Source organism: Theropithecus gelada, chromosome 6 (assembly GCF_003255815.1).
Source record: "Theropithecus gelada isolate Dixy chromosome 6, Tgel_1.0, whole genome shotgun sequence".
Taxonomy (NCBI): domain Eukaryota; kingdom Metazoa; phylum Chordata; class Mammalia; order Primates; family Cercopithecidae; genus Theropithecus; species Theropithecus gelada.
In genome coordinates, this window is record NC_037673.1 from 74,905,903 (window position 1) to 74,923,665 (window position 17,763).

Below are 17,763 nucleotides of genomic sequence, written 5' to 3' on the forward strand. Positions count from 1 at the left end.
AATAGATATTCAGCTACCCAGATTTGATTGTTATACATTACATGTTTGTATCAAAATATCACATGTACCCTAATAAATATGTACAACTGTAATGCATCCATAAAAATAAAAATTAAAAAAAATTGGGTTTAGTGACTTAATTCTGTACTTTGTACATACAGCAGCCTTTAAAATGTCCTTTGACATAATTATGGCATTGATATACTGCTTGAAGGTTAATATACAAGTATACTGAATACTCAAAACATGTATCCAGAAAAACAAACCTTCTATAATAAAAACTAGGTAGAACACTGTCCATGTAAAACAAGTATTGACCATATAATTGGTCCTTTAAAATAATCATCAGCTGACATTTATATAATGCAATAAGGAAAAACACAAGTTAAGTCTTTTTCTAGAGTAATTACACTAGAAATAAGAGTTATCTGAAATGAATAATTTTTAGAATGTGTATTTTTATTCATATTTAATAAGAACATGCTTTATATTCATTGGAATAATCTTATAATTTATCAGGTTTTTTTGTATTTGTTTGTTTTTTGGGTTTTTTTCTTTTTTTTTGAGGCAGAGTCTCACCCTGTCACCCAGGCTGGAGTACAGTGGCACGATCTTAGCTCACCACAACCTTCGCCTCCCAGGTTCAAACGATTCTCATGCCTCAGCCACTTGAGTAGCTGGGATTACAGGTGTGCACGACCATGCTCAGATAATTTTTATATTTTTGGTAGAGACGGGGTTTCACCGTGTAATGTTTACAATCTTCTTTCTTTCTTAAAAAAAGGTTTTTTTGTATTATTTTCTTTCAATTAAAAAAAAATTAAAGGAAAAAAATCAACTAAACCTCTTTAAAAGTCAGACAGCAAATGTACCCCCATTCCCACTCTCTATAAGAGCTACCTCACCTATTTTGGAGAGAGAAAATGCTAGAAGACAGGAAGGTTTCATATTTTTACGTAGGAAAACTGATACTCAGTGAAGAGCTCTTAAAAATAGTGATATTTTAGTAAGAATTCTTCCTTTTTAGTCCAGCTCATTTTTCCTTTAAAATAAACCATCAATTAGCTTTTAAGAAATAAACATAAAAAAAGCGTATTGCTCTATTTATCAATGAATAAATTCCTAAAGCCATCAAGTTGTGAGGGTATAAGAGGAAATCATTAATCAGTAGGAATAAACATTAATAGAAAAAAGCAAACACTAAAAAACTAGGAATATAGGGGAACTTCCTCACCCTGATAAAGAGCATCCATGAAAAACACACAATTAACATCATACTTAATGGTAAAAGACTCAATGCTTTCCTTCTATCAGGAACAAGATTAAGATGTCCACTCTTGTCACTTCTATTCAACACTGTACTACAGGTTCTAGCTATAGCAATGAGTTTTTAAAAAAAAAAGAGAAAGAAAAGATATCCTGATAGGAAAGGAGAAAGTAAACTATCTTTATTTACAGAGGATATAATTTTATGTATAGAAAATCCTAAGGAACCCCCTAAAAATGATTAAGACTAATAAATGAGTTCAGTAAGTTTGTAGGATACAAGATCATTATACAACAATCAACTGTCTTTCTATATACTAACAATGAACAATTCAAAAGTGAAATTAACAAAACAATTTCACTTATAATAGCACCAAAAAAAAAAAATCTGAATAAATTTAACAAAAGGAGAAAATCTATACTCTGAAAACCAAACAACATCGTTGAAATTAATTAAAGCAGCTCCAAATAAATGGGAAAACAGCTCATGTTCGTGGATCACAAAAGTTAACATTCAGAGGAACATTTTGGCCATGAGCTCCAAACTGATCTACATATTCAATACAATCCTTATCAGAGTCCCAATTGGTTTCATTGAAGAAACACAGAAGGAAATTCATATACAATTTCTAGGCACTAAAATTCATAGGGAAATTCTAGGTACTGAGAAGAGTCAAAACAATCTTGAAAATAATACAGAAGTGATCATACTTCTCAATTTCAAACTTAACTACAAAGATAAATTAATTAAGACAGTGTAGGCCAGGCACAGTGGCTCACACTTGTAATCCCAGCACTTTGGGAAGCCAAGGCAGGAGGATCACTTGAGGTCAAGAGTTCAAGACTGGCCTGGCCAACATGGCGAAATCCTGTCTCTACTAAAAATACAAAATTAGCTGGGGGTGGTGGCGCCTGCCTGTAGTCCCAGCTACTCGGGAGGCTGAGGCATGAGAATCACTTTGAGGCATGAAAATCGCTTGAACCCAGGAGGCGGAGGTTGCAGTGAGCCGAGATGGCCCCACTGCACTCCAGTTTGGGTGACAAAGCAAGACTCTGCCTGAAAAAAAGAAAGTGTAGTCCTGGCATACACATTGAGACCAGTGGGACATAATTAAGATTCCAGAAATAAACCCTCATATTTACCATCAGCTGATTTTCGACAAGGGTGCCAAAACAGTTCAGTGTATAAAAAGCAGTCTTTTCAACAAATGGTGCTGGAACAACTGGATAGATGTGGGCCTCTATTTCACATCATATATAAAAATCAATGGACCAAAGACCTAAATCTAAGAGCCAAAACTATAAAAGTCTCAGAAGAAAACATATGTGTTTATCACTGTAGCCTTAGATTAGGCAGTGATTTCTTAGATATGACACCAAAAGTGTAAGCATGAAAAAAATGAATTAGACTTATTTAAAAATTTAAAACATTTGTGCTGCAAAGCACCAAAAAAAGAAAAAAATATTAGTGAAAAGACAACAGAACTGAAGAAAATATTTAAAAATCAATTATCTGGTAGGAGGTTAATAACTAGAAATTATAAAGAACTACAACTCAACAACAAAGAGACAAATAATCTAATTAAAAATGAGCAAAGGATCTGAACAGCCATTTTTCCAAAGAATATGCACAAGTCACCAATAAGGCACATGGGAATATGCTCAATATCATTAGCCATCAAGGAAATACAAATCAAAACCACAATGAGATACCATTTCACACTTAAACCAGGATGGCTATAATAAAAAAAGACAATAACAAGTGCTGATAACACAGAGAAATCAGAATCCTTATATATGTGCTGGTGGGAATGCAAAATGGCACAGCTGCTTTGCAGTTCCTCCAAAGGCTAAACATAGAATTACCATACAACCCAGTGATTCTACTCTTAGGTATATACTCAAGAGAACTGAAAACATATGTCTGCACAAAAACTCACACACAAATGTTTATAACAGCATTATTCATAATATTGGAACTTTCAAAAAGTGGAAACAACCAAAGTGTCTATCAACTGATGGATGGATAAATAAAATATGGTATATCCATAGAACAAGAACATTAGACAAGAAGAGAAAATGAAATACTGATATATACTATAACATGGATCAACCTTAAAAACACATGCTGGCTGGGTGCAGTGGCTCGCACCTGTAATCCCAACACTTTGGGAGGCCGAGGCGGGTATATCACTTGAGGTCAGGAGTTTGAGACCAGCCTAGCCAACATGGTGAAACTCCATCTCTACAAAAAATATAAAAATTAGCCGGCATAGTGGCGCACTCCTGTAATCCCAGCTACTTGGGAGGCTGAGGAAGGAGAATTGCTTGAATCCAGGAAATGGAGATTGCAGTGAGCCGAGATCGCACCACTGCACTCCAGCCTGGGTGACGGAGCAAGACTCAAAACAAACAAACAAACAAACAAGCAAACAAACAACACATGCTAAGTGAAAGGAGCCAGTCACAAAAGACCATGTATTATGATTCTATTTATATACAATGGTCAGAATAGGCAAATCTATAGAGACAGAAAGTTGATTTAGTGGTTGCCTAGGGTAGGTGGAGGGAGAGTGGGGGTTTACAGGGAGAATGACTACTAATGAGTACAGAGTTTTTTTTTGGGGGGGACTAATGAAAATGTTCTAAAATTCACTGTGGAGATATACACAACTCTGTGAATATACTAAAAACCACTGAATTGTATACCTTAGGTAGTTAAGTTATTTAGTATGTGAATTATATCTCGATAAAGCTGAGATATAATAAAACAGGGTCCCAAAACCTAACAATTTTGTCAACAGTGAATACCCGGCCAAGCTAAACTCTAAATGGAAAATGGCAGACAGAAAACAAAAGTACAAGGTACATTTATTTAAACTGTTCAGTCTTATCTACATTTGACACATTCTACAAGGAAGGCAGTCCCTGGAGAATGACCACTTTCAATATCAGTGATTGTGTCCTTATTTCCACATGAAGTGTGAATCTTATGTATTATCCCCATGACGTAAGAATGGATCCAATCTTTGCAGAGATTCCTTTTAAAGACGTAGACTAGAAACTACATGGGTTACCTAGTCTCCAACCTCATTTGGCTTCATTTTATAAAGCTATAATATGTTTAGATGAACCCTGCCCATTCCATTTTACCAAAGGCCTCACCACTATTTACTGTCACATATAACACAAATGTCACGCATTTTGTGGCTTGCCTGGCCTCTGCCTAGGTTTACACCTTTATCTTGGCCCTAACTATTTTGGTAAGAGGAAAGATGGCCAAATCCAAAGGAAAAAAACATTCTTTCCTACATCCTAGAGCAAAACTGTCCATATCACCTACCTCCCTTCCAATGAAATCCCCACTGTAGCAGGCTAGGAACAGAAGTGGAGGGGAAAAAGGAATTTTTTTAAGCCCTCCACAAGAAAGAGATCATAATTAATCTAGGATCAATCTATTCCATGGCAAATGACCACACCTGTATTTCCAGCTACTCTTCTTGAAAAGAGAAACTGACGATCACTAGGAATGGATTGATGAACATTCTTTCCCATTAATTATAACAGTAAGGCAGAGGTGAAGAAGAGGAAGGGTCTAATCGCCATTGGAGGTGGGTTAATAATGTCTTTATCTCACACGAAGAACGGTTTTTTTCTTGTGAATAATCTATATCAAGTGATAGTGCTTGACAAAATGGTGTAGCAAATTTTAACTTTTTCCTCAAAATCTTTAGAGAATAAACGTTAGTTCTTAAAAAAAATTCAAGACATGAAAATGTAAATGTATCTATTCAGAAAGCTAATAAACAGTCACTAAATTATATTTCTTATTTCATCTTATTTTAAAATATATAAATTGCTTCTCAGTTTCCAGAGAACGCAGAACAGTGTAAATGACCAAATTACTACCATACTTCTTATAAAATACTATTGTTCACAATTACAGTAAAAAATTTCTGACATCTCTAAATTGTTGAGTTATGATCTCTCACAAATGTTCCTTGCCTTCAAGTTAATCTAGAAAAACCTAATCTAGTTTTTGAGGTTTGATGGTGGAGGAATAATGATATTTAAGTTAATTATTAAGGAGAATCCTACAACTTAAAATTTTCACCTACAATTATATCAATGATAAAGTCACTTCTTCTGAAATCAAGTCCCAGCTTTATATACAGTACACAGTTTTATCCAAACAAAAGTTATCCACAGAAATTACTTCTATTTTAGTTTATTACTATAATCTAAGATTTGCTTACTATCCATGAAAAAGGGAAACATATCACAGTGTGGAGAATATAGTACCTGAGAGCTCTTAACAGCCAATCACTTTTTTCCTGTTTTTATCATCTTAAAAGTACAGTAAATCCAAACTATATTTAAGATCAGGGCCGGGCGTGGTGGCTCATGTCTGTAATCCTCTTTGGGAGGCCGAGGCAGGGGGATCATTTGAGGCCAGGAGTTTGAGACCAGCCTGGCTTACATGGTGAAACCCTGTCTCTACTAAAAATACAAAAATTAGCCGGTCGTGGTGGTGTAAGGCTGTAATTCCAGCTACTTGGGAGGCTGAGACAGGAGAATGGCTTGAAACCGGGAGGTGGAGGTCGCAGTGAGCTGAGATCACACCACTGCACTCCAGCCTGGGCAACAGAGTGAGACTCCATCTCAAGAGAAAAAAAAAAAAGATTAAGCACTTCCTTTTGTATTTTAGTTTGCATTTATTCTGTTAAATATAAAATGTTGTACTTATTTTGATGTTTTTGTATTTAACTAGCATTTAGTTAAAATGCTATGTAAAATTTCCAGGGAAATTTAGTTTTTGAAATTGCACAAAAATTCCTAGTCATAGTTTTAAAGTAAAGTGTTTCTAAAACTCTGATGATAAATACACATGCAGTAAACCCATACAGATGTCATACATTGTGATAAAACTGTAGTTTTACTGATTTAAAGCAAGACTAATATGCTAGAAAGAAGTATTTCTGCATACATCCTTTAATGATTATCTGTTGGAAACACATAATGTGGCAGAAAACAATCTCTTTAACAGAATAGAAGGTACATGCAATATCCCCAAAAATACATAAATTCTAGAAGCACCATGAGAACACATTATCTAAACATTAGAAGAATCTAAATATAATCAGTGTTTAAAAGAGCCCATTTTCTATTAAGGTAATCAAACTGTTATTAAAATTTATCAGTACAAAAATAGCTTCACAAACTGCTAATGTATATGTCTTTTCTGAACTCTTGAAAATATGACAACAATTATTTATCAATATTGTACCATATTTGAGGATCAAAAAATTGTAATGAACAAAATGAAAACTTTAAGTTTTCAGTATTACATTGTGACAGCACTGGAATACTATAAAATCAACTATTTCCAAGATAATTTTCAGTGGCTTTAAATCTTTTTTAGAAAATCTATTATTATTTATTTAAAAAACAAACAAAAAAACAAGTAAATTCTAGAATTCCAGACAGTTGATGCTATGAAGCAAATAAGAACTCCCTGGAAAGAGAACAAAACCTTCCCTCTTACGTATATGCCAGTCTATTAGTATATAGCTACTTTTCTTGATATACAACTAATCTAAGATTGGTTTCAAAGGATTCTCAAGTGTATACCTGCTCAATCTCAAAAGACATTATCATTTAGGTTAAAAAAAAGATAAACAGCAATTTAGATAAAATTTAATAACATTTCCCCCCAAAAAAATCAGTAAACATTTCATCCTCATGATCTCCCTTTTTTACACATCTCTAAACTTTAAAAATAAGTACACTAAAACAGTATCAATTCACTGAAGCTTATTAAATAAGAATGTTTTTGCATAGTTTATGACAAGGATATAATACAGTAGTATAGCACTTGACTAAGGAGTACTGAGCAGCTCATACATTTAAAATTTAGTTCAGCTGCATAGCTAAAAATCAAAGAAAGTAGTAAATGATTCAAGGTAATCTATAATGCCACTGAATCAGGTATAATACAAAAAGTTGTAATAGCTTAGTAAATACGTTTTTCAAAAGTTTAAAAGTAATTTTAGAAAAGTATTTGTGAATTTGTTTTAAGAATAACACAGTGGAGGAGGAGTAGATGAGGGCAGAGATGAAACAAGACTGGCCATTTTTTCATAACTGTTGAAGGCAGGTGACATGTTTATAGGAGTTCATTACAGTATTTTCTCTCTGATGTATGCTTGAAAATTTTTATAATAAAAAGTTATAAATATTAAAAATGTTTTAAATCTTATTTCTCTAAAGCTAAGTAACTTTTTAAGAAAGACTTAAAGAACAAACTAACCACATTAGTAAAACTTTCAGTGCTAAATGAAAAGCAGGACCTGCTTTTGATATGTTAATTAACAAATTCATGAGGTTTAGTCATAAAATTTGAATTTTAAGAAAAGAACAAATGGCTTGCTAAGTAGCTATTACTACAGTCAACTCTTAATTAATCTGACTGACTAGATCACTGTTTCCTACATCCCCCCCCCATCTTTTTTAGAACGTAGACATTCTAGTGATTTTGCTCCTTATTTAGCAGTTAAATGGAATCAACTAAAACAGAGAAATACTGGCAAAAAATTTTTTTGCTATTAATTATTTTCTGCTAAAACACATATTGGAGAAGGAAGACAATATAGTCTAAGCATTAAAAACTTAAGATTTTATAGCATTTTGGGAGGCTGAGGCGGGTGGATCATGAGGTCAGGAGATCGAGACCATACTGGCTAACAGGGTGAAACCTCATCTCTACTAAAAATACAAAAAATTAGCCGGGCATGGTGGCAGGTGCCTGTAGTCCCACCTACTCAGGAGGCTGAGGCAGGAGAACGGCGTGAACCGGAAGGTGGAGCTTGCAGGGAGCCGAGATTGAGCCACTGCACTCCAGCCTGGGCGACAGAGTGAGACTCTGTCTCTAAATAAATAAATAAATAAATAAATAAATAAATAAAATGTTAATTGTGTTCCTTTGCAATGGGAAAAAATAATAGTGTGCCCAGTTTAAAAACTTGTGAGTTTTAGATTTCAATAAAATTTATTTTAATATTCTGTTTCTAATCATGAAACATGGATCTTATTTCTATATAAGTCTCCTAGGACAGGAACAGTTACTAACTTCCTGACAAAACAATGTGCTTGTGTTGGGTATTTGCCTAATGAACTGTAACTGACAGTGCATACCAGGATCAGAGCTGAGCTGTAGACTCACATTTGTTACTAATGAACTGTGTGACTTAGGTAACTCATCCAACCTCTGGGATTTAGTCTTGCACATGCCAAAGGAACACACTTTCAAACTTTGACATTTTACACTATAATCAGCACACACACATATACGTACACTACTGAAACAGTTTCTACTCTCAATATGAGTTTTATTCTAATGTTTTCTCTTTGGTTTCATTATATTTCATTTTTCAGAAAGCCACAAATGGCCTATTAAACTGATATCAAACTACCACAGTTCAGAAAATCATGGATTATATCATCTCTGAGGTCTCTTCTAGCTCTGATATTCTGGGATTCTAGCATTAACTTAAAATACTCAATGTTCTATACCTCAGGTGGAAATTTTGTTTTCAGTCAACTAACTAGCTGAATACTGATTAATACTGACTAATGTAAAACCAAAACAAGTTCAGAGAATGTCTTAAAAAATCCTGTGAAGTATTTTTCAACAAGAACTACAAGATTATGTAATACCTCTCACATAATTAAAAACTTAAATTGACCTGTTAAGTTTTATATTCAGAACTCCGTCAAGTATCTCCATGACTCATCTACAAATTCCAGTAGTCAAAGCAGCTGTGTACTTCAAGTCAAAGCAACTCTTATTAAAGACTCTTGAGAACAGAGAAAAATCATGGAGAAGACCAATTCCAGGTAGTAACTCCAAATACCAAGGATTAACAAAATTGTAGACATTGGAAAATTTTAGGTGCATAAAGTAAACTAAAAATAGCTTTTACAAATGTTAAATACAAAATTTCTTATTTCTAAATGCTACAGTATTCAACACAGATGGCTTAATTTAAGTGTTAGCCAAAGAAATCAATATAATTATATTTGGTGAAGTTGTAAGTCTGTTTATTAAATGGATATATTAAATCTAATTTAATAGCAAGAAAATTTTTCCTTTCCTCAACATAGTAAAATATTTTTTTAAATTGCATACTAATACGATATTTACTTGTAACTGCATATTTTAAAAGATGATATAATGTAAACATATTATTCAGATTGAAAGAACTAAAATTTTTCATGTGTTCAGTCATCTTTATAACTATAAACAGAAAATATGGTTATACCACAATAAAACAATAAATCTATAACTCCACAATATATCTGTTTTATGTAAAATTATTAGCACTGTTAGCAACAAATTAGAATAGCCTCATAGTCAGTTTTCCTCTGTTCATTCCTAAACAAACTTTTTTTGTTTTTTATAGACAAGGTCTTACTTTGTCACCCAGGCTGCAGTACAGTGGCACAATCATAGCTCACTGCAGCCTTAGATTCCCAGGCTCAAGTGATCCTCCTGCCTCAGCCTCCCAAGTAGCTAAAAGGTATGTGCACCACCATGCTTGGCCCAAGTTTTTACATTTTTGTAGAGACAGGGGTCTCACTATGTTGCCCAGGCTGGTCTCAAACTCCTGGCCTCAAGTGATCCTACTACCTCAGCTTCCCAAAGTGCTGGGATTACAGGCATGTGCCACTGCACCTGGCCATTCCTTAAAAAACCTTAACTAATTTTTTCTTCTTCCTCAGCCTGACAATGAGGTCTCTCAATGTTAGCCTCTACTATATTTAATCCTATGCCCTTAATATTCAACAAATTTCAATCAAAATAAAAATTCTCATGAGAAAGAGAGTTGAAGAGTATCTCACTTCACTTCAATTTTGCTTAATATGCCAAATGATTTTTTTTTAATTGGTCCCCAAAAGAAATGTACTATGAAGGAAAATTGTTTTCCTAATTTTAACTAAAACTAACCTAGTGAAAAGTTTCCAAAGAAGGATAAAAAATTAACTTTAAAACAGACGACTGATAGGTATTTGTTTTACATTTGCAAGATTGCAATTGCACAGACCTCCTTACATCCCAAATATACCAAGTATAGCCAATAATAATTAATGTAACTGGTTTGGAACACATTTAGGATAAATTATGTTTTCAGAGTTATCAGATTCTTTTAAAATTCAAAAGCAAGTGAAGACTTATCTCCTGTTAGTTGGTGTGCAAAGATAAATCTGCTATTAACATTAACAAACCCATGCTAAAAGTTATCCCACTGTTTCCTTCCGTGAAATCATGTGATGAGATCACCTCAGACTATGATAAAGCTTAATTTCAGAGTGGAAAGCCTACTTAAAAAAAAAAATTCCAACTTACAACCTTCAAGAACATACACAAAAATAGAAACCAGGTTAATAAAGGAGGCCTTTTAGAGACTATGTTAAAAGACAGGTAGAAGCAACTTACAAGATTTTATTTCACTGAAAAACAATTTGTACTGTAATTAGCCTAGTGCTCCTTTTTCTACATAAAGGAAATGTTCACTGCAGTCCATCTATGCAACTATAAACTATAAGTTAATAAAAAGTTTGTGTATTTCATTTCTGAGGTTAACAGAAGCAGCAAAAAAAAAAAAAAAAAAAAGTCAAAGTCAACCTAGAATTTTCACTCAAAGCTTGTAACTATAAGGGTTCCTGAAACCAAACATTTCCATCATTACACATTTACTTAATCATGATTGCTGAATTGAATCTGTACCTATGTGAAAATGGCAATGCATTCTGAGTTGGTTCAGCCCTTGGCTCTGAGTTCTGCGTCACATCAGGTGTTCTTTCATCGTCTGTCCCGTTGATACTTTCTGGTGTTAAAGGAGACTGAAGATCCCCACCTGCGGATTCCTTTAAAAAAAGGGGTGGAGGATAAAGAACAGTTACACTTTTGTTAAAGTACACAATATCATCTTGAGGTTAAAACTGCCTTTGATGTATGCTAACTGATGAACCAAATCTCAACTGAAATTTGAGTCAAAGACTTAAAAAATAAAACACAGAAATTTTTATTTTTTATTCATGGCAAGCTATGAGAAAAAGTTTTTGAAGCTGGGCTACTCACAAGAAAACTCTGAAACATACAATTTAGAAATGGAAATATAACGCAATTTAGAAACAGTTTCAAATAACCGAAAAATGTTTGGTTTATATAACTAATTGGTCAGAATAAAAGATATTCAAAGAATTACTATACTTCAGAAGAAAAGATGCACAAAAACACAAGAAGATGTGATGCTGGTGGAAGAAGTAAATAATGGAAGGGGTACAGGAGAAGAAGTGGATGAGGAGAGGGGGAGGATGAGGAAAGGGGTGAATGAAATTTGCAGCATGTTTTATCTGCCCTACTTTTCAATCCCTAGAGAGCTACTTAGAAAAGCAAGAAGAAATGCCTCTATAACCTATTATCTATAATGATGTTAGTGCATTTCAGCTTACCTTGTCTGGTACTCATAATGGAATTACTTTTCTTCACAAAATTTCCTGTCTTATTTCTACTTTTCATTAAGATTTGCCTTTCAATTTATTTAAATAGCATTAAAATTTATTTCATTTTAAATAAATTGAATTTAAAATGAAGCTCAAGCTGACACTTACGTCTGCCACCATCGGATTAACCAAATTTGATATTGAAAATCAGAATGAGGAGTCATTTGATAGACCTATTAACTAGGGGAGGTGCTAAAACCAGACTGTTAAAGAGCAGCTTGGTGGACCTCTTATGATCCCTGGGCAATAAAATGTCACAATTGAAATATCTGTCTATATTTGGGGGGAAAAAATAAGTGCCCAACAGGACAGTAGTTAGGAATGATCATAATTTGTCAACTTAAAAAAATACAAGATTTCCTCTAATAAAAACAAGATAAATATGAGCAATGTAGCAAAATGCATATAATTTTTAAAAATCAGAATGTAAAACAGTAACTGGATTATGATATTTATATCCTTCACATTTAGAATGTTACACATGAAGTGCTAGAAAAAAACATGTAAATATTAATGTGGTGAGACTTACGTTTTTGGGACTTCTGGTTTTATACTGCTGTATGTATTTTATTTCACATTTAAGTATTTTAATTAATAGTTCCATAATGCTATAAACTATACAAGCTGTTAAAGATCAAAAGGATACTTTCTTAATTCCACATTATCACTTAACCATTTTTCAATTTTCAGTAGAACCTCTATTTTGACCTTTAATTTCATTTTTATTAAATCTTTCTCCTAAATCTGCTTTGTTTCCATTAGCTGACAGTCAATGCACGAATAAAATCTACAGTATAATGTGACAATATAAAAATGTTTTACAACAAAGTCAAATCCTATTAAGTGAATAATGGGAATAGCAATCACAAAGTGACTACTTCTAGGTCAGTTATGGACCATATTAATTAGTCAGAAAAAATTTAACCAGCCAGTAAGAAACCATAAAACAATAATCTCTGGTATTAACAAATCAGGCTTATTACTCTCCAAAACAGGCCAAGCCAAACTAAAATAATAAAAGGTTGAATGTGCAACCTACTAAACAGTTAAATTGCTGAAGATTCAGTTCAGTAGAAATGATAACAGAAACAAATTACCGGCTGGGCGCAGTGGCTCACACCTGTAATCCCAGCACTTTAGGAGGCCAAGGCAGGCAGATCACCTGAGGTCAGGAGTTCAAGACCAGCCTGGCTGACATGATGAAACCCAATCTCTACAAAAATACAAACAAAATTAGCTGGGCATGATGGCAGGTGCCTGTAGTCCCAGCTATTCGGGAGGCTGAGGTGGGAGAATTGCTTGAACCCAGGAGGTGGAGGTTGCAGTGAGCTGAGATCATGCCACTGCACTCCAGCCTGGGCAATAGAGCAAGACTCCATCTCAAAATAAAAAATAAAAATAAAAATAAGCAAATTACCTATTAAACTTAAAGGGCATAACCAGGGTTAGCAATTAAGGATTAACGCAGGGATTTGCTGGAACTGGTTGACAAGAGTGTGCAAAAATACATTAGGATCAAAAGAGAGAGAGGAAGAGCAGTAGCAGTTTGACTCCTGGTTGTTACCATCTTCTGGGATAAATGCTCCTGTCACTTTGAGGGTGAAATAAGAGGGAGCAGGGTTTGAGGCATGGAACTTGGGGAGGCTACAAATGTTAATGCTACTAAAGTAGAAAGACTATTCCCAGGGGCCAGTTAAGAAGGGGAGAAAGAAAGGGATAGAGGTTGTAGCAATTCCAACATCTCAAAGCAGCAAGTTTTTCTTCAGAAAACTTGAATATTAGTTATATTTAAGTAAAGGCATAGTTATCCTAGGTCATTATACCTAAAATGAAAAACAAAAAGCCCACCCAAAGCATGGTATTTTATTTTTTTAATTTAATTTTTTATTCTGAACCAATTGAGAACTTGGGTTTTTTAAAAGTCAGTTTTAAAAATATAAAATCAGTATTTACTGATGAGAAACAAGAAAAAATTCCAACAGTACATGAGGGCACAAAAGGAAAATGAAATCCTCTTTCCCTCCAACTACCCCAGAGGTAGCCAAAAGTATTCTGTAAAACCTTCCAGAAATTTTGCATATGCTAAAAATAGTACTTGAAACATATTTTGTATTTAACATATTCTAAGCATCTATTTCTTTTTTAATCTAAATTTTGTGTAATTTCCTAAACACCCTACTTCAGTTATTCTTTTTTGGTGTGTGTGTGTGTGTGTGTGTGTGTGTGTGTGTGTGTGTGTGTGTGTATACCCAAAGCTGATAAGAAAAATGAAAAAAAGCAAAAAATAAAATGAAATAAAAACAGATCAAATGATCCTTTCTATTGACTTTATATCCTTGCTTTGAGAAAATAAAACCACTTACATCTCATTTTGTTTCTGAGAAACTCTCCCTATAACTCCCACCGAAACAAATAATCTACAGTAAGAAAAAGGACAGTAGCACTAAAGAAAAAACATATTTTTAGAAGTACAAATCTGAGAGAATATCAAGGAAACCAAAACTAACAGATGCAACCTATTATAAAAAAGGCACCTGAGCACAGATGTGAGATTCAGGAAATGCTTCTTAAGAATTCTCTCTTCCTACCCATTTGTGAAGTGGGTAACTTAAAATTAAAATAAAACCCACAAATGAAATTTTGGCTCAAAAGCCAAAAAATGAGAAATATTCTGGGACACATAGAAAAAAAATTGACCTTGACCCTCACTCTAGGACAAGCCTTTAGAGTGTTATCAACGACCTACTGCATATTGGAAGGGTGGGCTGGGGAGGTATGCAGCAGCACTGCCATGACCCACTATACCAAATATCACTACCACCTTCCATTTCACGCCAATAAAACCTGAAATTAAATTCCCATTACAGTTTCAACCTTGTTGGCCTAAGGAAAACAGGGCCCTTTCTTTACCATTTAACAAAAATTCACGGAAGACTCAGTCCATTCTAGTGTTTTATACTTAAACAAAGATGAGAACCACCACTGTTTTCTGAGCAGAGGGTCTGACAGAAAAACTGGGGGAGGAGCTAATAGTGTTGAGATCCCATGGCAGTGAGAATGGAAAGAAAGAAGACAGCAGAAGGATACATAAAGGAAGATGAGGCTGAGCTCTCAAACAAGATCCTCATATCCTCAGTCATACATTTTTCCTCTAGTTGGTCACCATCCAGAGCTACCATTTCTGAAATCCATTTTGTGACAACCACAGAAGTTCTTATAATCTGACTTTCTGGATTAATTTATGCTCTTCCTTCGCTATGTAAAGTATACTGGTTGATTGATGCTTAGGGTTAGTGGATTAACTGTCACTCTGCTTGAATATTTTGCAACCACCAGCTGCATAAAATGCTTACCAAGAGTCAGCTGTATGTGTCCCAAACCTGTTTATGCCAATTATATTTATATAATTGTAAAACTGAATTAAGTACTATGTAAACTACTGATTTTGAATGCAAAACTAGAGTGGTTATTTTAATGAAAACCAGGCTAAATACTTTGAAATGACTAAAATGTAAATGGCTAAAAAATTAAAATAAAACTCACAACTGAATTAGGCATATATAATATTCTACAATATAATATCTAACATAGGAATAGCTTCGGCATCTCCTAGAAACTTGTTAGAAATGTAAATACTTGGGTACCATCTTAGACCTACTAAATCAGAAAGTCTGGGAGTGGAGCTCACCAATCTGAGTTTTAGCAAGTCTTTCAGGGAATTCTGATGCAGAATTCTGATGCAAAGTATTTTTCAAATACATATTGTATAAATATACACTTAAGACATCTGAATTTTTAAAGACAACTGTTAGTGCCAGACACTATGTTAAGGCCTTACATCATCATCCTCCCCATTACAACCACATCAGTTGTTAATATTTATCTATTATCTACTATATGCTAAGTACTTTGTAATCCTCATTTAATTCTCACAATATTCCTAATAAGAACATATTGTTCTCATTCTCATTTTATAGAGGAAGAAAAACAGTGACTTGCCTAAGCTCAGAAAACTATTAAGGGTTGGAGCCCAATTTCAAATTCAGATTCTAGAACTCCCATTACTAACCATGACCTGACACTGTGTCGTTACCATATTTATTGATGATGATCAATGATTCTATAAGTAATGTAATACTCACGTTACAAACATATAAACACACTTGTATTAAACAACCAAGTGTATTACATGGCAACAGAAAAGTAATTTATATCTAGGTCTGTCTGACTCAAACTTTTAACCAGTCTCTTACACCTCCCTCAAATAAAAACGAAAGCTATGACCAACCAAGTTTCTACTACTATCGATTTTCCTCTTTAACCTATTATCAGTTATCCCACTTAACCGTTCTTTTGCTAAATTCCACAGTAATGTTACATTCTTCAGGCAGCATTAATTTAGGAGACTGGGTTAAACCACTGAGAATCAAGTAGGGTGGACATGGCCAATGGTCATACAATTCAAACTAGAACAGACACATTAGATATTATCACCCAGGCTGCAGTGCAGTGACGTGATTGTAATAACTCACCGCAGCCTCAAACCGCTGGGCTCAAGCAATCCTCCCACCTTAGCTCCTGAGTAGCTGGGACTATAGGTGCATACCACGCCTGGCTGAACTGATAAATGTTTTTTAAAAAATGATTCTCTCTGGCTTCTGTATATTAAATTGACAATTAGGCTTCAAATGTTTTGATAAGATAAATTAAGGTCCATATATTTTGGCTCTCAAATAGTGATGAATTTAAGATATTTCCTTATTCTTTATATTTCATAGTATTTTTCAAATATAAGCATCTTTTATATATTCCTTTAATCAAAGCAGAGGCTTAAAGTCATTCCTTCCACCAAAGAGGAACAGGTATTAGCAGCAACTTATAATGGTTCATGACCAGTTCAACTAAAATGGAAGTTACGATTAGAGAAACAGAAACTAATTACAATGGCAAAGCTTAATCCCTTGCAATTTTATTAAAATCCTTTGAGTACTCTTTTACTGAATGTGTTGTTTGTTGCATCTTCTCATAACACTGGAATCATTCACTAGAGGAACTAGAGCTCCCAAAATGTACTGGCATTTAATTTTAAATGGGGCTTTATGTTTAAAAGTATCACTACACTTTCACAGCACTTAGAGAAGACAGATTCAAGAGAAGTTTCAAATGATCATCAAAGTTATTCCAGGTCACTGCATGTACAGACGCATAATGGAGCTTTGGCTTCAATCCAGGGTACACCTTTAGTCTATGAGGGAATATGTACTTTAAGCATATTTAACAGTGCTCTCCTTTATTCTTATTTTAAAAAAAAATTCAACTCTCTATACCAGTAGAGTTTTCCAAATAGAGCTGGGTGATAGAAGTGGAAAGGGAGATAAATAATAAATAATTTTCTAAACTGTTCTCATCATTGGTTAGTTATTAAATTCCAAGGCAATTCCTACTTACTTCAAGAAAGTTCCATGTAAATCTGCTACTACTGACATTCCAGAGAAACATTTGTAACATCTGATTCTTCCTTTCCATAAAAGCTACTGAGTACAGTTCAGAAACAATTACTACAGAGGAGAACAGCCAAGAGCTGAATCCTACTTGTAGGAAACAATTAAAATAAAAATTAATTTTAGAAAAGCCTACTATTAAAAAGCTGAAAATAGTGGCATTCTGTATTAATCATACAGTAAAACCCTTGTATTATAAAAGTACCAAAATGTAACTATTTAATCAACTTTACTTGGAGGTATAACTTCCAACTGAAGGAAGATTATGATGGACAAGTAAAAGGTCCTTTGTTCAAAGAAAAAGTAATACTTTTGTAAAACCTATAACCATTGTCTCAGTGCTAAGCATAAAGATGTTCCAACTTCAGATTTAAGTATACTTTAAAAGTATGTAAAACAGGCTGGGGCAGTGGCTCACGCCTGTAATCTC

The 17,763-nt window shown here is 34.0% G+C and overlaps 1 protein-coding gene across 3 annotated transcripts in view; it reads right to left on the bottom strand.

Moving 5' to 3' along the window:
• Positions 1–17,763, bottom strand: part of HOMER1 (homer scaffold protein 1) — a 139,212-nt gene that overhangs the window by 51,285 nt on the left and 70,164 nt on the right. For 2 of the 3 annotated variants that reach the window (XM_025388977.1, XM_025388974.1), the window contains exon 5: positions 11,054–11,193. The exons of the other annotated variant lie outside the window; for it this stretch is intronic. In XM_025388977.1, the coding sequence (XP_025244762.1) occupies positions 11,054–11,193 (140 nt within the window). The remainder of the gene's footprint in view (positions 1–11,053; positions 11,194–17,763) is intronic. 3 annotated transcript variants of the gene reach the window in all.